The following is a 24672-nucleotide window of genomic DNA, read 5'->3' on the forward strand; positions in this document are numbered from 1 at the left end:
ACTCTGCACCGGAGATTCACACCGACAGCGCGACTCAAAGCATGGATAACGGATTCGCCCTCGCGCACAGGATCCATCCGGATCAGCATTTACAGTACAAACCGAAGCGGTCGACATTAGATGCCGGTGCCGCGATGAGAGGCACGTCCCGGGGCACGAATCTGACCAACCAGTTTTCTGGAAAGTTTAACGAGAAGGAGCTGATGCACGGCCTGAACGATCGTCTTGCGGGGTTCATAGAGAGGGTGCATCACCTGCAGCACCACAATCATCTGCTTGAGAGGGAGATCGAGGAGATCAGGGGGAAAGCCGAGCCCGCGTCCTGCTTGGAGGAGGAGCACGGACCCGAGCTCAGGAAGCTGAGGCAGCTGGTGCAGGACATCACTCATCAGAAGCATCGGCTTGAAATCGAGCGTGAGAATTTAGAGGACGAGCTGTCCAGCCTGAGGAGACAGCACGAGAGGGAGGCGCGGAGCAGATCCGACGCCGAGAGCAACGTCGTGGTCCTGCGGAAGCACATCAGCGACGCGGGTCAGGCGAAGCTAGAGCTGGACAAGAAAGCACAGGCTCTCGTGGACGAAATCCACTTCCTGAAGACAAACCATGAGGCCGAGGTGGCGGAGATGTTCGAGCAAATCCAGGCTGCGCGGGTGACCGTCAAGGCGCATGAATTTGGCAACCCCGGCGTCACTGCGGCACTACGGGACATCAGGGCGCAACTGGAAGGTCACACCGTGTCCGACTTCCAGCAAGTGGGGGAAACTTTCCGATCTCAGTTTGCAAGACTAACGGAGGCAGCCGAGACCAAGCGGGAGGCGTTAAAGGCGACCCAGCAGGAGATCCAGGAGCACAGGAGGCGCCTGCAGGCCAAGAACATCGAACTGGACTGCGCCAGAGGCACCAGGGAAGCGCTGGAGCAGCAGCTTCATGACGTCGAGGACCGCCACAAGGAGGAAATGATTCATTACCAGGTAAGACTTCTACTTAATAAACGCATGTTCAGTGTTCACGTACACGCGGTGTCCACTAACACGTGCTCCTTTCTCCCTTGCATCCAGAACACCATCAAAGACCTTGAAAATGAGCTCATCAATTGCAAATTCGACATGTCTGGTTACCTGCGGGAATACCAGGACCTGTTAAACGTGAAGATGGCTTTGGATGTGGAGATCCTGTCTTACAGGTGAGGTGTGCTGTATCCACCCGGGCTTAAGGTCAAAAAGTCTCAAACAAAGAAAGCAGCATGAAAAATCCACGTTTTCCATACATTTCTGCACTGCACAAACTTTTGTCATCTTTTAGGGATGCTGCAATAAAATACAATACTAGGGGAATCACATACATTGTCAATAACATATGATTGGCTAGCATTACCTCCAAGTTCAAGTAAATAAAATAGTACAAAACTGCATTTAAAGACAGAAAATACTCTAAGTTTCACTTAAATCATAAGGCCAATGCCCTTCAGTAGAAGTTACACCTGCATCAACTCTGTCTCATTGATGAGGATTTAAATAAATTCAGTTTCAGTAATGTACGTCAGTCATTGCAGATAAAATCTGTGTCTCCTATCTGGCAGGAAGCTTCTCTGCGGTGAGGAGGCTCGACTCTCCACCATGTCAGACACCCACATCTCCTTGCCCTACATCTACCACCAGTCCCCCGTTTACACCCTGCCTTGCCTCAGCCGCCCGGGAGGCCCGCACAGACGAGCTGAGCCCCAGTACAAGTTTGTCGAGGAGATCATCACGGAGACCACCAGGGAAATTGAGATGTCAGAGTTTGAGGAGACAGGATCGGAGGAGACAGAGGTGGGAAAAGATGAGCAGGAGTGTGCCAAAAGAGACAGGGGGGGCAGCGAGGAAGAGAAGGATAACAAAGACGGTCGAGAGGAAGATGGTGAGCAGGCGTCTGATAGTGAGCAGAATCAAGTAGCGTCCGTGGGAAACCCAGTGAATGGAGGGGATGATGGGAGTCCTGCTGAGGTGGATGATGGTGAAAAAGGTCAGAAAAGTAAAGAAGAGTCAGAGGAAACTGAAGCAGCTGAGGGTGAAGGAAGTGGCAGAGATAAAAATACTCAAAGCAAAGTTTTAAGTGAGAGCGCTGATGAGGGAGGAAATGAGCAACATCAAAAGGTGGCCGGAAACACAAAAGAAGAGAAAGAAGCTGCAGTGACGACGGTAACAGATCAGAAAGATCTCTCTTCAGAAGCAAACGATTTAAAGCCAGACGTCCGTGCAGAGGAGGAGCTCCTGAAGAAATCTGACAACGGTGGAAAAGGAGATGCTGAGAACGATGGCTCGAAGGAGTCTGTTGACGAGACCTCGGCCAAAGCGTCCAAAGAATCTGACAGAACTCAGACAGAAGTGCAAGATGAGGTTCACGCTCCGGCTTCAGAAACAGCTGAGAAAACCAGCGGTTTTCCAGCAGAGACAAAGAGCGCTCTGTTCGGAGAGACAGAGAAGCTTTCAGAAAAGGCTCAAGTGCCATCAAGGTCAGCAGCCAAGAGCGAGGAAAAGGAAAACAGTCGTACAAAAGAAATCAGTGAATCCAAAGCAGCAAAAGGTGGGGATGAAGTAGCAAAAAGCATTCAAGATGCTAAACACGATAGCAATAAAGGCCGAGATAAAGAGCCATCTCTTAAATCTGAGGCGGAAAGTCGTCCTGAAGCGGAGGATCAGAAGATAAAACGGTGGTGATAAAACCCAGACGGTCCGAGCTGAGGTGCCAGTGGAGAAGCCTGCTGCCAAAGCAGAAATCAAAGGGTTTCATCAGGGGGCGCCAGAGAGCAGCCAGGTCCAGAAATCAAAGCTGTCTGAAGTTTCAGAGAAAATAAATGATCCTCAAGGTAAAACTGTCACGGTGGAGAGCAGCAAGCCAGAGAAAGGGGAGGAAAATGCTCTAAAAAGCCAAACAGAGAGAAGCGTCTGATGAGGTAGAGGAGGCCAGGATGAAGGACGTTCTACCTTAAATTGAATCAGACAGCAGTTGATAGGTTGGGAGGGACAGTGAAGCTAAAAATAGAGAGAACGGCTTGACAAGCGACGCAACTTTAAGGCCTACGCTGAGCCAAGCAACGAGAAGAAAGCTCAAAGCTGTACATTTCTCTTCAGAGTGGCCATTTCTAAAGGAGAGAGCATGAGTCCTCCGACGTCTGCAACAGCTTCGCCTTTGAACTTGAAATCAGCCTGCGACGTATTCAAACCCTTTGACTTAACTAATGTTATCATGAATGTAAAAGATGCAATTTGAATCTATCCTCTATCTTCATTTGCTTTGGTATGTGCTGACAAATAAATGCAGTCTCAAAAAAAGACTCTGAATATTTTGCTGTTGCTGTCGTGGGTAAAACGATTAGCCCATCTCAAGCTTAATTTTTGTCATTCAAATACATGAATCTATTAAAGTGGCTGATGTGGATGGATGCAGATTACAGACTAAATGTAGATCATTGTTCTGCCTTAAAACATGGCAGCTGATGGTCTTTTAATTCATCTCTTTGATTTATGATCTCCTCTGAAGGTTTTTTTTAGGCTTATTGCTCCTAATTGTTTGCTCACAGTGACTCATCTCTCCTTATTGTTAGCTTGTTTATTGCCTGCTGTCACTTGTGCGTTCACAGAAACAGTCTCTAGTTTCAGTCTAAGTTGTGCCGCTTTGTAAGAAAATGCCTCAGTTGGTCCCCATTGGGCTGCGTTTCCTTTACAGAGTAGCTTCCTTTTCCTTTTAGTCCTTCCCTGCTGCAGGGTTTTAAGCCTGCACACCTGAGACTTGGACTGCATGCACTCCTATCTATCCAACACTGAAGTTTAACAGTATAAAGTAACAAATATTCCTAAAACAAAGAGGAGTTTGAGGTGAAATTATGCATCATCGTTCCCAAAATATCACTTGAAACACTCAACTCACACAGCCAGGAACTTGGCATCAAAGCAAGTTCCTGAATATGCTTGAGTGGCACATCAGCCCGAACACATTTAAAGGACTTGAAAATGGCAGCTTTGATGCTCCCCATTAAAATTTGACAGTGCTGGTGCTCATTTCAGAAAAGGTATGGCAGAAACTATGCTTAAACTCTGGACACTGGACAGTCTGAATATACAGTATGACTAATGTCTTTTAAAAAGCTTGCAAGATTTGGAAACATGCTTCCACATTTTTGTGTGCATACATGTCAAAACAAAACCAAGTTTAAATAACTCAAACCTAAAATGTGAAAATGACAGGAACTTTTTCTGAAGCTGTTTTAAGGTCTTAATCTTGCTTTCTTTGTGTTTAAAAAAAAATACTTCAACATGTTAAGATATGCTAGTAAATGTAACTCATGCCTACTATCTGTTAATGACCCATTAGCATATGAGCCCACTCTATATGACACAGGTCTCTTAAAAGGTTAAAGGTCCCATAGTGTAGAATGTGTCCTAACTACATCAACACTGTGAAAGTAATAAAATGCACAATGCAAAGAGCCCATATTCACAAACTGCACCTTTAAATGAGCCGTCAGGACTTCCGTAACGTTGTGATGTCACAACCACAGTCACCGCCCTCAGCTGTGTCTCCAGCACGGCCATAGTTGCAAAAACACTGGCAGAGCTGATTTGTAAACACGGTGGGCCGTGCCTGCTCAGGCCTGTGAGATCTGACATTGTGTTTCAGACAACGGGGGTGAAGAGAGGTGCTGCAGCAATGAACTGTTATGAGGAGAAACATGTATTTTTAAACATTAAAGCATTTTAACGTTTTCTAGTAGACACCCAAAATAAAAGCATGATCCTGAAAATAAGCATAATATGGAATCTTGAACATAAAAAAAGCTAGTTGGTCAGTGTTTAGGGGCACTTTGATATCACATATTAAAGATGCATTTAGTGGAGTTCAAAGACTTTATTGAAAATTCAAACATACACTTAAGGACCTCCAAGATTCCTGCGGGCTCCGTCTCTGCCCAGTACAGGGAAGAGCTTTCTGAGTGTGCACAGGTGCAAATTTAATTTGCACCTTTTCCGGACAATGATTGTTTGGCATTACCGTGAACGTTAATAATGCGCCCACCCTCCCCCCCCAGTTGTCTGTTAGTACAGAATGAACAAAAAGTAATTCTGCTTGGTCGGCCAAGTGTACAAACTTACAGACCCAACTTAAAGCAACCCCAAAAACTGCCCAGTTTAAAGGGAGCTTTAACAGAACATCACAAACCCTGATGGCCGTCACAAAACAAAACATTTCAGAGCTTTAGTACGTCCTTGTGTGCAGGAACAGGAAGGGTGCCGCAGCTTAAATAACAGAATAAGCCTAGTGTTCTTCACAGTGAAAACTGTGTTGATGACAAAGGAATATCAGATGGTGGTGACTATAAAATGAGAAAACCGTACACCAATGTTTTTACAAAAAAAACAAGAGCGTCAGGGATTATTACAATAAAGCCACACAGACAGATGACAGGCAAAGGGATTGTATTGGATTTCATTATGGCAGTACCGGAGGGAAACAATGACAATTTATAAATAATATGCCACCAACTGTCTCTTGAATAGATGCAACTACAGAGTAAAAAGCAACAAAGGTAAAATATACCAATGACAGAAGCACCAACTTGAAGTGGTACTCAACAAGTTAGAGTTTGTTGTCATAGCCTTTGAACCAATCTCTCCAAAAGATATCCCCCTTTGCTGGTTTGAGTTGGACATACATTTAAGGCCAGATTCTTCTGATATTCCCTAGTCCCTTGCAGTATGAAGAAAGCTTAGGCTTCCAGTTCCAAGCCCAGACCCAGCTTGTGGCCTCCTGCGTTGATGTTCTTGCCATCGACCAGGCCAGACAGGGTGAGTTTCACACCTGCACAAGTGAGAGGAGCCAAAATTAGCCTTTACAAGTGCCAACGCAATTTTCTTTTCTCAAACTTCTGTTCTGAGACTTCTAAGAATGAGGGCTGACAGGAAAACACAGGCGTAAGTGTTGCTATAAATAAATCTATTGTAGGTCAAGTATATAGGGCGTTTGCTTAAAATTGAAGTGCTGTGCACAAGGAAGGACTCTAGTGTACCAGAAAATAAAGGTATTCAACTGTAGAACTGTGTGTGTTAGCTCCAGTGATAAACATTTTGTAAACATCCTCCACCTGTCCACAAACCTGTAGAAAAGCAACTTACCTGGTCTAAGTGTCTGGGTGTACCCAACACCAACAAGGCTATTGTTGTTCACTTTAGCCTATGGAGGAAAAAAAAAGTCAGTTTGTGACAATACTATATAACAATCATATTCTTTTGCTTCATCCACCTTGCTCTGAAAGCCTCTGTTCCCCTACTTACACTGACGGAGGCATCCTTGTCCAGCTGGTATTTGGCTGCAATCCCGAAGCGTGTGCTGTTGCTGCCGGCGGTCCAGGCCAGATTGACTGCCGTCTCCAGCTTGTCGCTCACCTTCTGGTAGATGGAGCCTCCAAACTCGGCTCCGTCATTGCTTTAAAGATCATAAGCACAGGAGGCACCTCATGCTACAAGCAGCAAAATATGGGATTTCTAACTAAAGTGGTGTTCATTGTGGAGGTCCTGCCAGCAGCTCGTAGAAACATATTCATCCACCGTCTTTGCTTTCGATTTCTCTGTTATGGGTGGCTTTGTCACAGACAGGTAAAGCCTGCAGATACGAAACACTGCGTTTCCTGGGAAGCAACTTCCATTTGTGATCAAAGGATAAATTATTAGCCAAATAGCAGCAAAAATGTTCCACATACCACTTCCGTGGTGTGAACCTGTGCATAAATTCCAGGAGAAATCTGTCTTTCTACTTGTTTTTCGTATTGTGCATTTAAGCGAGGAATGAATGGCTATTAGACCAACTGGGATCAGTAAACAAGCTTCAGTGCCAGGCAAAATGACTCCACTGTTGGCATTCTGAGGCGTGCAGCAACGGTTGAGTTTTTCCACATGACTTGTAAACAGGCAGTCACAGCGGCCACCACACATTCAACTGTTATAGCTGCTGCTTTGGCTGGAAATGAACACTTAACATCTTGTTGTAATTGCTACATTAATGTGCCCATCGTCTTCCCTGCAGCTTAATTACACATAATAAACAACAGACTTATTTATAGATGAGGGGAAGCAAATTCTTGACGAAGTGAACTGAATCGTCTGACAGACTGAAGTACTAACAATTGTAAAATCCCATCTTTATGTGAAAGGCACTCTACTTACACATTGGTGTGCAGCTGGAAGTCTCCCGTCTTGTAGCCAATGGCAAAGTTGTTCTGGGTCATCTTGGATTTGGCAGTGTCGAAGCTCATCTGGTAACCGGCGAGCCACCCCTCGTAGCCGACGACAGCGGCTCCGTGGATGGTGGGGCCAGCGAAGTCAAAGTCGACATCACAGCCCAAGTTAACGTACTCGCGCTTGTAGGCGGTCTTGACTTTGCCACTCTTCTTGCTGTTGATGAGACACAGCTTTGGTTAACCTTGGCTGAAATCTCAACCAAGTCAGACTAGGCATAAAAAGCACTTGTAAAAGGGTCAGGTTACATTTCCTGCAGTACGCTCTCAGCCCATTTAACATGGTGCTACGAGGCCTTTAAATCTACAAATTTTGACAGTTCACCTGGTGCATACGTACAGAAAACTCTTCTTGCATAATGTGTTCCCTTAACACAATAAAAACACACAAATTATCCAAATGCTTCGAACTATGACACAAAGTATATCACCTGTCTGCAGTTCAGTAGGGGTGAAACAACATATATGGTCTAAAGTCGGGCAGACATAGTGCGTTCATTGACCTAGTTGCGTTAACTCACAGTGAGCCTTCCTGCACAGCCAGAACATCAAACTTATTCTCACACTGTACGAATCAATTGACTGAAAACAACATGGCTGATCACAGAACAACAAACAAGATGGCCTCGTCCTCAACAACTCTGACAAATTCATTAATGTTAATGTTACTGATAATTTGTCCATCGGGAACACTCCCATACATAACATACATAAATCTGATCAGAAACATGCTAATAGATGTAATGTGAATGTAAGTCACCATATACTCATAACTCATCAGACTGCATCCCGACAACTTTAAAACATGTTTTTAAAAAAGTCAATATCAAAAAAACCCCCCAAAAACGTATATACGTATTTCTCCAGAAGTGTTACACTGCTTCCTGAAAATGCAATAATGCTTTTAGAAATGGATTTGTATATTTAAGTGAAATCAAGGTCACATTTTTGAATGTATGGCCTTGATGCCTTGGCATGTGGCCTTTGTGCGCTGATCTTGATATATCTTCTGCTTTAATATGTTTGAAGATATAACATACAATACAGTTAATGTCAAAATGTGAGGAAACACACATATATAATAAAAGCACAAAAAATAAATAAATTTGGCACCGTTGGCTCATCCTCAATGCACCCCAGGGTGTCGTATCACCCACTTTAGGAAGCATTGCCACAGATTAATGATCCCCTGAGATCATTCTAAACCTGTGCACTCTGCCAGCTGTCAGCCCAAGTAGTAAACAGTGTAAAAAAAATGTTTTTCTTTTAGCGGACACACTGCTAGAACACTGGAAAAATGATCAGCCACTTCCAACACAAACCAGCCTGGGATTGGGACCTTTGAGTCATGGCTGAGTCAAAGGTCCACGACTCCGTCAAAATTCCATTTCTTGTTTTCAAACAAACATTTGGCTCGAGCTGCTGTTTATTTCCCAGTTCGTGGCCACATCACTCCGCTCTCACCAAACCCTCCCTCACTTGATATGAAACAGGATATGCTTCCTCTGGGCAGTGGGCCCTCATGTGATTTAACACCTAATAGAAAGAACACATTAAGGATTGCCTGAGTATCTGGCTCATGTTTATTCCTCCCATAGAACTACAAACTGCAACTCATCTTTAGAGCAAATGTGTGAAACCAGTTCCAGCTACCGGTTAGACCAACTCCATACTGGGACTGGGGGTCACATGGTCGGCAACTACACTTGTCACAAGCATGCACAGCACAGATCAGGTTGCCAAAATGACTCTTGTACAGAAGCAACAGGCCGAGGACACTATGCTGCAGTATGAGTACAAGTATGACGATCAATGAGTTCAAGCCAAAAAAAAAAACACATTAAACTAATCTTTCCATTAATAAATTCTTATCATCTTACCCAGTGTTTGGTGAGAAGGTTGTGTCAAAAGTCAGTTTTAATCCCTTGGCAATCTGTGAGAGACAACAGAAACCATTTGACATTCAAATAAATAAATATTGGTCTGTAGTCACTGTGTATCCATCTCCCTTTGACACCTGTTAACTCACAGCATGTTAGATAATTTACTAACCTGATCTTCAACAGTGATTTCTGTACCCAGGGTGTTGTCAGTGTTCCACTTCTCAGTGAAGGTCAGGCCGTATTCTGACCTTTTGTATTTAGTTTCTAGGTTGCCCGCAACTTTGCTGGTATCAGTGTTGGAGGAACCAGATGTTTTGAATTCCTGCGGGGGACAATTTTAGAGAAATGAGAATCACATGAAAAGTTTGAAGACAAGTTACTCTGGATGAATTAAGTACAAAAGAAAAACTTATTCAGTCACTCAAATTATTATTTGTTTTTTGGACATTTAAAGCAAAAATCCCACATTTTATGTTAACAAAAATAATGGTGCGTGATCTAGAGAGCTGAGACAACTGTTAATTTTGACATAATATAAATTAACAATTTTCATGTTTGATTAAATTATTAATCAAGACACAAAGCCAAACAGTCGAAGGTTTAGCTTCTCGAATGTGGGCCTTTGCGCTTCTGTTTGGCATCATTATAAACTGACATCATGTCACCTTGGGCTCTAGGAATTTGTGAAATATATTCATTTAAAACAAAAATGAATAATCAAAAAACATAATTGGACTATTTGCTAATAATTATTTTTGCTAAAAATTGTTATATGCACAAATAAGCATTGTTAAAAAAATGGACTAGCAGATTCACTGTGGCTGGACATATTCAAAACAGAGACAGGAAATTTCAGGAAAATTGTAACCTAACTTTCACATTGCAAAACACAGATTATCCAATGAGAATTCAACATACACTTTCACCACTTTACCGACTTTGAAGGATAGTTTTCTACTATTCAGCAAAAAAACGACCTTACCACTCCACTGGCTGATTTCGTCTTGACATCAAGCTTCACCAAGCCAAATCCTGAAGAAAACAATTGTTTTGTTCAAGTCATCTCAATGCTTGTCTACAACATCAATTGTGAACCTGTAAGAAACCTTACCATAGCCTTTGTTGAAGATGTCCTTGGCAGACTTGCCCAGGTCAGCATAGGAAGGAGGCACAGCCATTGTATCTGCAGATAGAAGCAAAACAATGCTCATAAATCTTTTCTGACCCAAAGTACATTTCCACCAGCTTGTGTCAACTTAGAAAGAAACCCAAAATGTGATGAGTGCGACAGATGCATGTTACAAGTAACTTAACAGCTGCAAATACAAGGTCTATCAGAGAAAGTGGTACATACTGTGGCAAGCTTATGGGAAAAAGGTCTTTATATGGCATAACAGGCACTGATATTTGGCCTTTAGGGCAGGGATTGTTGTCTTTCATGCCCACATATATGTAATGTATTGTGAAGTTAAAGTATACAAATGCCATGACGCTATACATGCTTTGTGAGGATCATTTGCTTAGATTTGTGCAAATACTAGCTTGTATAGAAGATGCATTCATCGCTAAGGCAAAATAAAACAAGTTTGGTTCACATGATGTCAATTATTACAGTGTCTGTTCTTTCTATGGTTGTCGCACGTGTTGAGCGGAAAGCCAGACCTTGCATTAGTGGGCAATAACAAAATAATGACAAGATTTTAAAAAAAAACAGATGCATGGGTCCTCCATGCTGCAGAGGCTGACTTGTATCTGTGAGCTCATACTGTACAACACTGTGCCCAATTCAGCCTTTGTTGCATGGTCAGATCCTCTCTGATAATGGATGAGCTTCTTGTTCCCAAGTTCAGAGTTGAACTGCTGACTTTGACAATTACATTGTAGGTTTAATTTTAAATTAAACGCCCCTGGCACAGTCAACAGCATTCAAGTGCTGCAGGTAAGCACAGCCGTACAAGTCTGACAGCTGCTAGACAAGGTTACTGAGAGAAAGAGGAGCCATTTTGCCGCACTGGAGCGCCTAGTTCAGGCCTGGTCTTTATTAAAGTACTCCTCCACGTGAACTGGCAGACACAACTAGGCGTGTCAAGGCGCATGCCACTGCCAATTAGCGGGATGTATTAATTAGCCAGTTCACTTGCATTATCAACCAGCTACCTCACTGCTGCTAACTAGGCCACAGGAAAGCTGACGAAACGATCGCTAACGTTAAAATAAGAAGTTGTGAGTCTTGTCTGAAAGTATCTTTGTAGAACTGCTATCGCCTTCAGAGCAGTATGAGACGTGTTATGCAAAGCAAAACTCCTCTGCCATTACTTGACATGTGTCAGACGCAGCATGCCGCTAGCTTAGCTAACTTTGCTAGCCTGCAGAGTACCGGTGTGTGTAAAGCACGCATAAAAACTCATTTTAGCTAGTTATGGAGTTCATTAGCAGCGTCCGACTGATTAAATGGCTCTCTTACCAGTAGAGGATGGGGCTAGCGGTAAACTAAAGTGACTTTATTAGAGATGTTCCTCACACCGCACGGCCGAGGCAGGCGTCACCGGTTGGAGGGCGAGCTGAAGGAGACTGTACTGCAACGAAATCCAGACCTATCACATCCCGGCTAAGGACCCGGGGTGGCCACATATGTGCCTGAGCAAAAATGGCTTCCTGTCACGACATGTTGCGTCACATAAAGAATATATATAAATATATATTAAATATATGTATACATTCAGCATTTTATTCATATATACTATGTCAATGTAGCTATTTGACATATACACCGTGTTTCTTCATATGTATTGTTATTTAACCCTTTAAAAAATGTGAAAGCCAATTTCCCGTGCCATGACACTCAGCCGGTATGTTACAGCTCACTGCTTTAAAGAACAACACATTGTTCATTTGTTTTTCATTTGTGTGGTAATACTTTCATGCAAAGAGTGCATTTATTTATGATATCTAGCGGTTGCTGTTTCTTGAAGTACTTTGGAATGTTTTAAGGTACTTTTTCAGAGTAGCTTGTAGTGAAGCTTGTTGCTTTTGAGACAAATGTATGCTTAACTCATACTTCTAATGAAGAGTTTCTTTCAGCTTCACCAGCTAGCCTCTAGTTTCTGCAAATAATACACATGTACTGAATGTAATGTCCTTCTCTGACGAATAGTGACACAAATAGTGCATTTTATCAACATCACACTCTCTTTAATATCTCTACAATACACTCAATATACTGAGCTACATGTTGCTTTTCACATTTGATTTTTTGGCTGCTTCTCAAGACACACAAAAAAATACTCCACTATGCATTGCAAGTTGTTCTGTTATATTTATTCAGTCACATTTAACATCATGATGTATCCTCTAAACATGCAATAGGCTATAATTGTGCAGTAGTCTTTATATCCCAAAAATATAGGTGAAATTAAGACTATATTATTGTGAGTTTGTAAGAACAGTAACCCGGTATACATATGCTATGCTGCAGATAAGCCTAAAAACATTACAAAGCCAACAAGCCAGTGCGTCTTTGTAATGTTTTGCAGATATCCTGTACATGCAGAAGTGTCCAGACATGCATGGCAAAGGTAAAAAAACTGAAGACAAACAACAGGACTTGGTGCTGAGACAAAATCGTTTCAACCTGTTAGAGAACAAGTGAAAAATGAAAACGAGGAAGGAAGAGCACAAAAAAAAGAAAAAGAAAAAAACATAAAAAACTATGCAATGCAAAGGAAAAATGATGCAAGTTTTGGGGAAAAAAATTACATCGGTTACAGGGCAATATTTTAACTTGGTGAGACCATCAACAAAGTGGTCTGCAGAAAATACTTAATTACTCTGTCCGTTGCTTTAACCACAGAACGTTACTTTCCCTCCACATCACTCTCTTTGTGGGGCCTGTGGGTAAAGAAGGAGAGACAGACATGGAAGTTTCTGTTTTAGATGAATTTTAAATTTGCTTCTTTTTGTAACTGGTATGGATTCTAAAAAACAAAACAAAAACAAAAGATTTTAAATGTCCTAATGTGTGTTTCAGCTTGCTTCTGTTGTATATTACATATTGTCCTTTTAAGGGTTGCAGTACCTCGCCGGAAGGTTTTCTTGTGTATCTTACTTCCTCTTGTTGTTCCTGTGTTGAATAAGGAAAACAAGAAACAAGAGACAAGAAAAAAGTATAGTATAGACTTGTATAAAACATAAAAAAATACATTTTCGCTCTTCTTCTATGGTGAAATGTAGCCTTAACTGTGAAACATTACACTGGGAAATGATTCAGAATACTTTACCGTTGATATGGCTGATGTTTCTTTGGTTTGCTCTAAAAGAGAGACAGTAAAAACACCCACTGTCGACTCTCAATTGTCAAGAACAATAATGCACAATATTCCTCATTTCAAACTAAAGATTTCAAAACAAGCGGTTTACATGAAGCCACTTCATCAAATACTTACTGCATCTTCTGACCATTAACCAGATGAACGAGGTCATCATCACAAAGAGGACCAACAAGCTCAGACGGATGGTGAAACTTGTGAAGAAATTGGAAGAACTGCGGCGTGAAATTTTAAGCACATAATGCAAATTCACTAAAAAATGTGTGATCAAAACAGTCTTACGATATAGCTTAAAATCTCCTCTCTGTCTTGGTTGTACTACAGTACTGTACTACAGTACACTACAAAATCCTTGTCATTATTGCTAATTAACACTAAACACTGTATGTTAATGCAATGCCGACAAACCTCAGGTGCCCAGTAGGTCCTTCGCTTGCAAAGACACTGGTGTGATTCAGGTGTTCAGAAGTGTGCGACAAGTTGGTTAAATGTCGTGTTGCTGTGGGTGTGTCTACAATTCAAATGACGCCGAGGATTAGCATATTGAGAGGACAATATTAAATGCTAATATTACTACTGTATTGAGTCAAAACATTCCGATATTGTGGGACTTGGTAAATATTTATCAATTCAAATGACTTATAGTACTTACTAGTGGTAGGCTTCTCAGTAACAGTGACATGCACTGGGATCTGTATGTCTCTTCTGACACACGCATACCAGCCACTGCTCTCTGCCCTCAGTTCAGTCATCATCACAGTGAAAACATTGAGGGCCCGATCATCGATGGTCACTCTTGCTCCATCTATTGATCCAGACGATCTCACGCAGGAGCTGCCCAGCCTGCACCAACTCGGTTTTCCAGAGTTACGATGGTAGCAATTGATGATTATGTTTTCTCCATTAAATCCTGTGATCTCCTGATGATCCACATAAAGCCTGGGCATACCTGAAGGGAAAACAAATTCAATAGAAAATTGTGGTTAGCTTAATAGCTGTTAAAATTCCATGAAGGATTTGAAATATGCATTAGATGCTTTAAGGGCTCTTACCTCTGGTGACTGACAGGTAAAAATACTCTCCAACATCTGACTCTTCATTTATCTCCACAGCACACCAGTAATAATCAGTGTCTGTATCCATCAAATCATTTAGAGTCACAGTGAAGATTCTTTGGTCGTTGTCATCAGAGATTGAAAACTTTCCTGAACTTTGTTGGTTTGTTTTAGCTAAATATGAGCAGGAGTTAAAATAATATCCTTTACACAAGTATTTCATGGAGTTTCTGAATTGTGGGTCATAGAGACATGGGATAGAAATTGAATCTCCAGCCCTTACTGACACTCTATTGATTGTAGTTATGCTGTGAATTCCTGCAACAAGAACAAATAGAGCACTTTAATGGATAAATTCACAAACAATAATCTTCCTTCACATGACATGCCTGTTGTAGATGTTTATATTAGCTGTTACATACTAGGTCGGTATAGCCTTCAAAATACATTAGTTAAAAACTGAGGGCAAATAATCAGATATTTAAAGATTTATATAACTATTGTAATTAACATACAGCAAATGTTATCATATAGCAGCATATACACAAATACTGTGCCATGACCCTTGTGACTGACCTGTTAGTCCAGTGAGGATGAGAAGAAAGCTGAGATTAACAGCCATGTCGGTAAGTGAGAAGAGTGAGACAAAACAACACAGACCAATACTGACAGGCTGATTTTCTACTTCCTGATTTTCCTAAATAGGCAGTTGCATCAGTTAAAATCTCTTCCTCCGACTGTAAGAGGGTTGCAGTTGTTTGGATGATGTACACATATAAATATCAAGGCAGCTACAGTGCACGCTCAGGAAAAGCGACTGCTGAAAACCACTAAGTGATTCAAATGTGAACTTGTTCGTGCAGCCTGATTCAATTACATGTTTCTAATATGCAAGATGACTGAATGTGCATTGAGATATGAAGACTCATGTATTGATAAAATAAATTAGTTAAAACAGAGAAAATACACTACAAGCTCCAAAACATCCTTACCATTGTGAGGCTTAATACATAACACATCAGTGAGCTTAAGATTCATGTTGTCAATGGTCTTGTCAGACGCTTGGCAATCTGACTATTCAAGAGTATCTACTAAGACTAAGACTAAGACAAGACATGAATGTACATGTCATGTATAAAGCAGAAAGTGTCATTTCAGCCAGAAGGAATCATTGTATTAGATGAGAAGAAGTAGGGGAGGATGAAGACAACAAAAAATGATCAGTTGTTGAATTAATTTGCATGAGTTTGTTAGTTTGACAGTTTTTATTTTTTATTTTTTGTAACTTAAACATGATCATTCATTTTACATCAAACGTCACTGAACAGAACATCTGTGTTCTTTACATTGATTTTGGAAAATCAGACCCAGGTCAGTACTTGTTTGAAATGTTTTGCAGCTATGCAGAGGAGGATCAAAAATGGGGAGAAGGTATAAAACCTCAAAATGTCAAAAAGGAGTAAGAAGTTACGGCAAAATCAAACAATAACACATTGCAACTCTATGATTGAAAAAAAGAATCCCATGATGGACAGACGGGGCTCTGAGGACAGGGGCTGTTGCATGCTGTAGCCCCTTGAGGAGAACTGATTTGTGATTTTGGGCTAAATAAATAAAACTGACTTGACTTGATGGATAAGATGTAGAGGCAGGAACATTTACAGGTTTTGCTGGTGGTGAACCAGCGTGCTATATGTTACATCCTCAGCTTTTGCTTCAACCTGTTGGAAAACCGAAGAAATTAAACGACAATTAGGAAGAAAGATGGAAGATAAACCACACTGACAGTCTACAGCCGTACTAGCAGCTCTGTGAGGCTCTACATATAAGCGTTGTGGTGCATTGAGCTAAATGCTAATTTTAGAATGCTAACATGTCCCTGTTCATCATCTTTATTGAGAACTTAAACATGCTAACATTTGCTAATAAGCACAAAAGATAAAGCAAATCTGAGGCTGATGGGAATTTTGGTGGCTTTGGTCATAAACACCCAATCAAAATTTTGATCTGATGATTGCACTAGATGGAAAGTGAAGGGATATGTTACAATAATCCATCCAATAGCTGCTGTGATATTCCAGTTAGGTGGTGGACTGACTGACAGACATGACAAACAATGCCATCCACACAGCCACACTGCTAATGCGGCTTAAAAAAATAGCCAACAGAGCTGCACCATGAATGTGAGAAACAGCATGAGGCTGGGTTGAGATCCCTTAAAATTTACCCTTTGTCCATTTTGTTGTTCTAAAGCAAACACAGAGCTGTACGTCACATCTTCATCACTCTTCATCTCAGCATCTGACCTCTGGGCAAGCAGGAAGAGACAGACGAGCAACAGAGATCAGTTTTGTTTCTTTTCTTGGTGCTTTTTGCTGTATTCAATAAATGATGTGTGTGCTGAACAATAAATATTGTGTGTGCCTTTTAATGTGGTAATATTGTGGAATACAAGTCATGTATTACCCCCCTTGAAGATCGTCTCACATGTTTGACATTACTGTATGTTACTTCCTCTTCAGCCTGATGAAAGAACAAACCAAATATCCTGTACATAAAGTGTACACACTGTTCTATGAGACTTGTTCAGCTAAGACAACATCAACATGACCAGAACCACTGCGTATAAATACCTTTCAGGCACACATGATCAGAGGAATTACTGTGTAACTGAGATCTGGTATGTTTTAAATTATACACACATTTGATGCTCTTCTTTTTTTCTTTCTTTTTTTTCTTTGAGCTCTTTACAACTCTGGGTGAAAATTCCCCATTTTCCATTCAGCAGATTTAGCTTTTTGCTGGATGTGGGGTCCAAAGAAAATCTGAACAGTTGTGCTGAAATAAAACAAAACAAAAAACAAACAAAAAATGTCACGCCCTCCACCTCTGCCCTCTCCTAGTGGCAATCCCTCTCCCCTTTCCCCTCCTATCTCTCCCTCTTCCTCTCACACTCCTTCCTCAGGTGGGTGTGTGCAGACTGGTGTGTGAGGCACAGACAGGTGCGGTGAATCTGCCTATTAGTAACTCAACTCACCTGTGGCGGGGCGTGGTCTACCTCTGCTCCATTGTTCTCCCTCTGCCATAAATACCGGCCTCAATCCATGGCTCGACGCCGGACTGTAAACTACACTCTGTCAGTTTATTACCAGCTCCTTGAAAGTAGTAAGTTTGCTCTTTGCTTGTTGTGCTTGAAAGTCATTCTGCTTTCTTTTGCTCTGCCTTAGTTTGGATCACCTCCGCTGCCTTCTGCCTGGTGCACCTCTGATTCCTGACAACTCCGCTTCTCCAACTCTTCAGCCCATTCCCCAGTCGACCCACTTCCTCTGCTACTACACCTACCCGCTGCCATCAGCCTCACCTCCAGCCGCTCCGTCCAAACCTATCCCACAGCCACCTTCAGTAAACCCTTTCTCTCGTTGGTCCTGTTTAGTTAGTTGTTGGTAGCCTCAGTTGTTCCCAGTTATTTGATAGTGTGCCCTAGTTCCTTTGTTGGGTTCCTGTGTTCAGCATTTTATGTTCCTTCGCTAGTCTTGTTTCTCCTGAGTTATATGTTCCCGTCCAGGATTATCGCCTTTGGGCTTATCATTGAATTTGTGAAAATATTCTGCTAGGAATAGTTTGGTAGTTGGTCTCACTTCACTGTTTATTGTATATAGCACTCTGGGGTTTTTGTATTCACTTATTATAATTAAATTATTGTATTAACTTATTTGTGTACTGAGTTCTTCATCTGCGCCTGAGCCTCTGCCCTCCGAGCCGTGACAAAAAGGGTTCTGCCCCAATAATTTTCATTCAGTCCCTTACCGTCTCTGAGGCTTGTCTCTTTTTCTTCACATTACTGTACGTTACTTCCTCGTCAGCCTGTGTTGAAATAGCAAGCCAAATGTCAGAGGGCAGAAATGAATGGCAACTATGAATAAATAAGCACAACTAGCTAGTTCACACCACATGTGTGATTACACACATGCTCAATTTGGTCTCTCTCTATTAATGCTGGCTGTATTCTCCTATTAAAGATCGGTAAGGGTGACATTCATGATTAAGATGTATGTTATGTAGTTAGTCCCTGAAATTTTTATTGATTTTACTTCTGCAAATAGTCACAATAGCACACCTTCTTTGGACTGGGACATGAATGAGAATATCATACCGTTGTTGTGGCAGATGATTCGACTTTGGTCTGCTCTACACATGAAACAATGAAAACTCATTTTACTGACTGTTAATGCTGAGTGACAATAATGCACTGCAGGTACAATAGTACTCAAATTGGATTTATCAAACTTCAGCAGAGACTTACTCTGTCTTTTTAGCATATACCAGATGAACAAGGTCACCATTACAGTGAAAATCAGCAAACTCAAAGGGATGATGAAGCTCTTTAGGTCAACTGTACCACTGCAACATACATTACAAACAAAGAGTGCAAATAGATAGAGATGAACAGACTTGTATAAATATTCCCACAATATACTTGCACACATGCAAAGCCTTCTAACCTGTCCTGTTCAGCCTGATCTGTGTTCGGTGGTTGCTCTGTGGGATTCTTAGACTCTGGAGCAGGTGAAATGGGGGTTAAACTGGTTGTTGCTGTAATTGTGAATATAATCCAGAGAATAACAGAGTAATATGACAATAATAAATCATAGAATCTAATTTATATTAAATCAAAAAATGTACAGATGACTGTGCTTGAGAAATATTTATGATTCACGATTTCATATTATTAACAATGTACAACTACTTACCAGTAGTAGGTTTCTCAGTAACAGCGAGGTGCACTGGCATCTGTAAGTCTCTGTGGACACACAAATACCAGCCGCTGCTGTCTGTCGTCAGTTCGCTCATCGTCACAGTAACAACACTAGAACTTGCATTGATGGTCACTCTTGTTCCATCTATTGATCCCGATGAGCTCAGACAGGAGCCGCCCAGCCTGCACCACTTCATTTCTCCAGAGTTATGATGGAAACAATTGATGGTTATTTTTTCTCCATGAAATCCTGTGATCTCCTGATGGTCCACATATAGTCTGGGCAAATCTTGAAGGAAAACAAATTCAGTAGAAAATTGTGGGTAGCTTAATTACAGTCTCCAGACCAATAAAAACTGTTAAAATCCCACAAAGGATTTGAATAAAGATGCTTTAAGAGCTCTTACCTCTGGTGACTGACAGGTGAAAATACTCTTCAACATCTGACCCTCCATTAATTTCCACAGCACACCAGTAGTCAGCGTCTGTATCCATCAGATCATTTATAGTCACAGTGAAGATTCTTTGGTTTTTGTCATCAGAGATCAAAAACTTTCCTGAACTTCGTTGGTTTGTTTTAACTGCATATGAGCAGTGGCGAAAATAATATCCTTTACACAAGTATTTCACATGGTTTCTGTACTGTGAGCCATAGAGACATGGGATAGAGATTGAGCCTCCAGCCTTTACTGACACTTCACTGACTGTAGTTATTCCATGAATTCCTGCAACAAGAACAAATACAGCATTTTACTGGATATATTCACAATATTATTCCTTCATATGACCTGCCTATTGTAGATGTTTATATTAGTTTCATGCACTCACTCAATATAGTCTCCAAAATCTATATGGAATAAAAACTGGAAGACATAACTTGTCTGACAGTTATCATTACGATCATCTTATGCTCATTAGAAGGATGAGAAGCATAAGCCAAAGACACATAAAATGTTTCTTGTGACTGACCTGTGAGTCCAGTGAGGATCAGAAAAAAGCTGAGATGAACAGCCATGTCGGGGAGTGAGCAGAGAACAACACAAGCCACTGAGAGACAAGACTGATCAGCTACTTCCTAATTTTTTGTAATTGCAACTGTTCAGATCTGACTTCCTGCAATTGCAAAGGAAGCTGCATTACACTGGTTAGGCAGATGGTGTAAATATCTATGCAACTAGAGCACTGAGCTAAGATTAATGTGCATGTGCAAAATGCAAACATGTGGCCTTCGATGTAAAGATGTTGCAGATGTTTTCTTCACACAATTGGTGGTTGGGTACAAACTATTATTGTGAATAAAACAGCCGAGTTCAACACTACCACAACTTTATTTTTAGGTCAGATCTTTTAGGCTAAAAACAACTGAATTAATTCCAAAGTCACAAGAATTCTCCTTTTGGGAACTGTACATTAAATTCACAGCAATACATTCAGTAGCTGTGAAGGTATTGAATAAAAACCAAAAAGGACAGTGTTTTCTGTGTTTTACACTGTTCCATTCACTTTAACAATGCACTTGGCATGATTGAGGCAAATGGCCATGATAGCACCTTTACCTCCATACAGTGAATCTTTAGCCATCTCTGTAACCTTTGTGGTCACCGGTTGCCAAAAATATGGCAAAAATAAATCAATAAATCACAGTGATGTAACAGTTAAACTTCAAATCTGATCATTTAATGAAACTATTTTTGTTTTGTTTGGTGCCCTCTTCATTGTTTTTGCCCCTGTCCCTCAGACAGCCACAGTCCACCACTGTTTGTGGCTGATGATTGTGCAGCTACATAGCAGCTAACCGTATAATTATTTCTTTCAGTGTAGCTTCCTGACATTATTGTGAAGTTTGCTGTCATCATTTTAAAATGCCCAACTCTGCAGCAGAAATAAACATGTTTGCAGCTTGGTGCAAAAACAGTTTTGGTCTCTTTAGCTAATTACCCTCTTCATGACAACTGTATGAGGGTGTTTTTTTTTTAAACATATTACTCACTCATTTAAAGGGGTTAAATTAGATGAAGGGTTAAAGTTATGGATAATTATGGGCATGGCTGCTATGAGTGACAGCGAGCTGCCAGGTTTCAGTAACCAGGCTCCAATCAGCTGACCTCAACTCCACCCACACTCCACCTCTCTGCCCATTTTTGAATGAGCCTGGAGTCAGGCACTGCCAAGATGGTGACGGCCAGCGTCACTGAGCTTCACAATGACTCTTCAGAAACATATTGGTGATGTCACAAAGACTACGTCCATTGTACTTTATAATTTCATGCTACATTGCACACTGTTGGGATGTACTTTATAATAATATACTAATATTACACTGTTAATGATTGCTGTATTTTTACGGTGAAATTCTACAGCCCACTCCCGTTTCTGTGGAATACGGCAACTTGCTGCAAGGAAAATTGCATTCTGGGAGACTTGTGTGGACAACCCGCGCCGATATTTAAATCCACAGCAGATCGCTGTAATGAATTGCAACGTCACAGCTGCTGAAAGCCGTGTAGCCAATCCAGTCTCAAGGAACGCATTTCCCTCCTCACCTTTGCTTCGGCGTTCGGTCTCCAACCTGGCTCTACGTCCGACAGAGACACTTCCTTGCTCGAATAAAGATTCAATTCAGGTAAGAACCAGACTAATGTTGATAACAGCCAGCATAAAGGCGAGCCTTATGCTACGTTCATTAGGGAATGCTAGCCTTATGCCGGTTATTAGCATAAGGATAGCGCGACTTCGCGCTGTATGCTAACGTTTTTACGCTCGCGACAGACTTTCGAGCGACTTCGACGCTTCATTCTCGTTATACCGTACAGTCATATTAACAACAGTATCAGCGTTTAATAACGTCGATATTGTTTACAAACTTATTGAAACACTTCCGGCATGCTTTTCAAATTAAAAGCCCGTGCAAATACGGACTATGTCGCTTCAGTTGTTTCAACAAGGCTTTAAAATAAAGAAATATCTCCCGATATATGTGCTTAATTCTTTGGAGGCTTCAAACAACTGCCATTTAATGGGGGTCATTTCACTTTAGGGGCAAAGTCTATGAGGGCCACAGTGATGTTGATAGGTACGTGTGTATTTCAGTGGGGTTAGGTATCTTTGGATTTTGTCAGATCATTCATTGACATGTTCCTTTTTTTCCCCAGGATGTAATGCCTGTGGTGTTTTGAGTGACTGTAAGTACACACACTGCAGTTCAGTGTTGTCCAATCTTATGTAAATGTCCTGTTATGTTGGTCAAGTTTTTATCCTCTGTGTTGGTGTCTTCCCACAGAGCCTAGTGGATCCTGTCTGAGCAGCTATCCAAGAAGACAAGCAACAAAGATGTCCAGTCTGCCCTGCAAGGAGAGGGAGTTGATGTAGCCTCCTCCACTGTGCCACTTCTCTTGGCCCACTTCAAGGAGGACAAGGAAGGACTTCTCCTTCAAGCTGATGTAGGTTCCTTTCTCTTAAATGCACTTGTCTTTTGTTAATACTTGTAGTCTGACATTGCTTGCATTGCCTATGTGTATTTCTGCTTGTAGGTACTCAGTGATTATCAATAATTACTTCGCCATGTTCATTTCTTAGGACATGCACAGCCAAGACACAGGCAATGGTCCAAAGACATGCTCGATGCATGTGGCTGACATCTTGCATGTGTGTCATGCTTTTTTGAGAGTCTGTTGCGTTTAAGTCCAGGGGAAAAGGTTGTGGAATCCTAGGGCAGGACAGTTTTTGTTTTGAATGTAATTGGAACATTATTAAACGGGCAGGTCATCAAATTAGTCAAATCAGGTTGGGAAGATTTCTTTATTTTTTGACTTTTGTATCATGTTATTGATTTGTTTATATCTGTAAGCTGATGAAATGGAATGGACTTTTCCTGTTCAGTAGGAAATGTGTCAGTTTGTGGGATTCCACAGCCATTTCTACTAGACTAGGTCAATGTTGTGAGCGAGGTAAGAATTCACAAATAATTGGGTTTTTTTTTCTGCAGGCAGGTGCATCAGCTGCTGATGTCGAAGAGGCACTTACCCTGCCTGCCAGTCCTCAGTTGATACTGGTTGGTATGTGCTCTAAGTATATTGTATCAAATGCTACCAGTCATAAGCCATAATCTTTCATTGTTCTTTATTGGAAATATATGAAATCTGTTTGTTTCAAGTGATACTCCGCATTGGATGCTGAGCATTGAGGGCCAGGTGGTGTGTGAGGGGACCACCTTTGTGTCTGGCCTTGCAGTACTTTTTGCGTCATATTACAACTTTAACCTGCAGTACCAGGATGAGGCGGCTTGTACGCTGGAGTTCATTCAAAGGTCAGCAGCTCTCACACTTTCACCTACATACAGATGGTACTACTTCCATGTTGCTTGTTTCATGCATGACTCTCAGGAGATTCACCTGTGAAGTCCACTCTCCTCTCCATCTTACTGACTCCAACTTTAATCGGATTGCTAAGTGCATGTATTTATTTTGTGCATTTTTTTGTGTTTTCCATCTAAAAATTTCAGACGGTTCATCGATATAAATCCTGAGAAGGGAACAAGAGCCCAACAAGGAAAAGTGGTGTCAAAGAAGACTGGAAGAGAAGTGCAAAAGAAGCCACACAATGTCAATCCACACGTTGCCACACTTCTGCGCAAGCTTATGGATTACAAGTGGGACTTTGGAAATTAGTCAACACGTACCCCCTCTCTCACACTGTGACACACACACACATACACACAGGGAAGGAGGTGAGAGGGACAGAGGAGCAGGAAAGGGGAGAGAATGAAGAAAGGGATTGTGGTGTGAGGAATGTTTAGTTCGTCTAAAAATGTTCCAATAGAATGTTTTATAGTAAAAGGGACAGAGCAGCAGGAAAAGGTAGAGTGGGAAGAGAGGGACGGCAGTGTGAGGAATGTTTTGTTGTTCTAAATATGTCCCAGATGAAATCCCTTTTTGCATTTGTTCTAAAATGACATAACATTGTCTGTTTAAAAAATGTTTGGTCAGTCAAATAAAATGTTTTACACTAAATTGGATTTGCTCTGTTTTTAAGTAGCTAGATCAAACGTAGTGCTGCCATTATATTGCTATATTGAAAGCCAAATACTGTGAATTAAATTTACAGGGCTGTAAATGGAAATGAAAATCACAGAATAGTAGTGTAATAAAAATTACAGTAATAGTAGATATCAATATGAAATTGCTGTAAATGGAAATAAAAATCACAGAATAGTACTGTAATTAAAATTACAGTGCTATTTTGTAAATTATATTTACAGTAATACTGCTGTAAATTTACAGCAATTAGCTGGCTACTCTGCTGCCAGTAAATTACTGTAAATTTACATGTAAATTTTTTACAGTGTACTACTGTACTAATACACTTTGGGATATCACAAAAATGA

General features: G+C 41.2%; 4 protein-coding genes and 1 long non-coding RNA gene across 8 annotated transcripts; 2 read left to right on the forward strand and 3 right to left on the reverse strand.

Annotated features, from left to right (window-relative positions):
* The first annotated feature begins 41 nt into the window (after nucleotides 1–41).
* LOC121614277 (neurofilament light polypeptide) lies at nucleotides 42–2931 on the forward strand. The gene is given in 4 exon segments (XM_041948091.1): nucleotides 42–971; nucleotides 1059–1183; nucleotides 1580–2687; nucleotides 2689–2931. Coding segments are annotated over 4 exon segments (2406 nt in total).
* Nucleotides 2932–5439: 2508 nt separating this feature from the next.
* Nucleotides 5440–11747, reverse strand: vdac2 (voltage-dependent anion channel 2). The gene is made up of 9 exons (XM_041947126.1): nucleotides 11618–11747; nucleotides 10265–10336; nucleotides 10136–10185; nucleotides 9323–9475; nucleotides 9151–9203; nucleotides 7200–7427; nucleotides 6312–6462; nucleotides 6153–6210; nucleotides 5440–5838 (listed from the first exon to the last, which is right to left on the reverse strand). Exons 2-9 carry the CDS (start codon nucleotides 10329–10331, stop codon nucleotides 5747–5749), a joined length of 852 nt encoding a protein of 283 aa, XP_041803060.1. The 5' UTR covers nucleotides 10332–10336; nucleotides 11618–11747; the 3' UTR covers nucleotides 5440–5746.
* A 737-nt stretch (nucleotides 11748–12484) lies between these two features.
* On the reverse strand, nucleotides 12485–15599 carry LOC121614201 (polymeric immunoglobulin receptor-like). 3 transcript variants are annotated; one of them, XM_041948012.1, is made up of 8 exons: nucleotides 15110–15599; nucleotides 14531–14851; nucleotides 14131–14427; nucleotides 13887–13989; nucleotides 13596–13693; nucleotides 13431–13462; nucleotides 13229–13273; nucleotides 12485–13041 (listed from the first exon to the last, which is right to left on the reverse strand). In XM_041948012.1, the coding sequence occupies exons 1-8, from the start codon at nucleotides 15153–15155 to the stop codon at nucleotides 13024–13026; spliced, it is 960 nt and encodes a 319-aa protein (XP_041803946.1). In that variant the 5' UTR covers nucleotides 15156–15599; the 3' UTR covers nucleotides 12485–13023. The 3 variants fall into 3 exon arrangements, with proteins under 3 accessions (XP_041803946.1, XP_041803945.1, XP_041803943.1); XM_041948011.1 differs by having other exon boundaries at nucleotides 12485–13273; nucleotides 13596–13672; XM_041948009.1 differs by having other exon boundaries at nucleotides 12485–13273.
* Nucleotides 15600–15763: 164 nt separating this feature from the next.
* On the reverse strand, nucleotides 15764–20347 carry LOC121614200 (polymeric immunoglobulin receptor-like). Of its 2 annotated transcripts, none has more exons than XM_041948007.1 (10): nucleotides 20259–20347; nucleotides 19697–20014; nucleotides 19285–19578; nucleotides 19036–19126; nucleotides 18837–18934; nucleotides 18687–18721; nucleotides 18341–18397; nucleotides 17000–17056; nucleotides 16761–16841; nucleotides 15764–16254 (listed from the first exon to the last, which is right to left on the reverse strand). In XM_041948007.1, the coding sequence occupies exons 1-10, from the start codon at nucleotides 20302–20304 to the stop codon at nucleotides 16192–16194; spliced, it is 1140 nt and encodes a 379-aa protein (XP_041803941.1). In that variant the 5' UTR covers nucleotides 20305–20347; the 3' UTR covers nucleotides 15764–16191. The 2 variants fall into 2 exon arrangements, with proteins under 2 accessions (XP_041803941.1, XP_041803942.1); XM_041948008.1 differs by having other exon boundaries at nucleotides 15765–16254; nucleotides 19036–19090.
* Nucleotides 20348–21795: 1448 nt separating this feature from the next.
* LOC121614347 lies at nucleotides 21796–24195 on the forward strand. The gene is made up of 6 exons (XR_006007227.1): nucleotides 21796–21912; nucleotides 22442–22471; nucleotides 22570–22729; nucleotides 23275–23344; nucleotides 23443–23595; nucleotides 23791–24195. It is a non-coding gene; the product is annotated as an uncharacterized LOC121614347 (long non-coding RNA).
* Nucleotides 24196–24672: the final 477 nt, after the last annotated feature.

The sequence above is a fragment of the Chelmon rostratus genome, chromosome 11 (assembly GCF_017976325.1).
Source record: "Chelmon rostratus isolate fCheRos1 chromosome 11, fCheRos1.pri, whole genome shotgun sequence".
NCBI lineage: Eukaryota > Metazoa > Chordata > Actinopteri > Chaetodontiformes > Chaetodontidae > Chelmon > Chelmon rostratus.

Coding starts and splice junctions, on each gene's coding strand:
- vdac2 (XM_041947126.1), bottom strand. CDS start 10,331: ATGGCTGTGCCTCCTTCCTATGCTGACCTGGGCAAGTCTGCCAAGGAC. Junction 6,463..7,199: donor TTCCAGCTGCACACCAATGT/GTAAGTAGAGTG, acceptor TGATCTTTAAAG/CAATGACGGAGCCGAGTTTG. Junction 6,211..6,311: donor ACAAGGATGCCTCCGTCAGT/GTAAGTAGGGGA, acceptor TTTCCTCCATAG/GCTAAAGTGAACAACAATAG.
- LOC121614201 (XM_041948009.1), bottom strand. CDS start 15,155: ATGGCTGTTAATCTCAGCTTTCTTCTCATCCTCACTGGACTAACAG. Junction 14,852..15,109: donor CATCCTCACTGGACTAACAG/GTCAGTCACAAG, acceptor TTCTTGTTGCAG/GAATTCACAGCATAACTACA. Junction 13,694..13,886: donor GGACCTACTGGGCACCTGAG/GTTTGTCGGCAT, acceptor TTCACGCCGCAG/TTCTTCCAATTTCTTCACAA.
- LOC121614200 (XM_041948007.1), bottom strand. CDS start 20,304: ATGGCTGTTCATCTCAGCTTTTTTCTGATCCTCACTGGACTCACAG. Junction 20,015..20,258: donor GATCCTCACTGGACTCACAG/GTCAGTCACAAG, acceptor TTCTTGTTGCAG/GAATTCATGGAATAACTACA. Junction 18,398..18,686: donor AATCATCTGCCACAACAACG/GTATGATATTCT, acceptor ATTTCAACACAG/GCTGACGAGGAAGTAACGTA.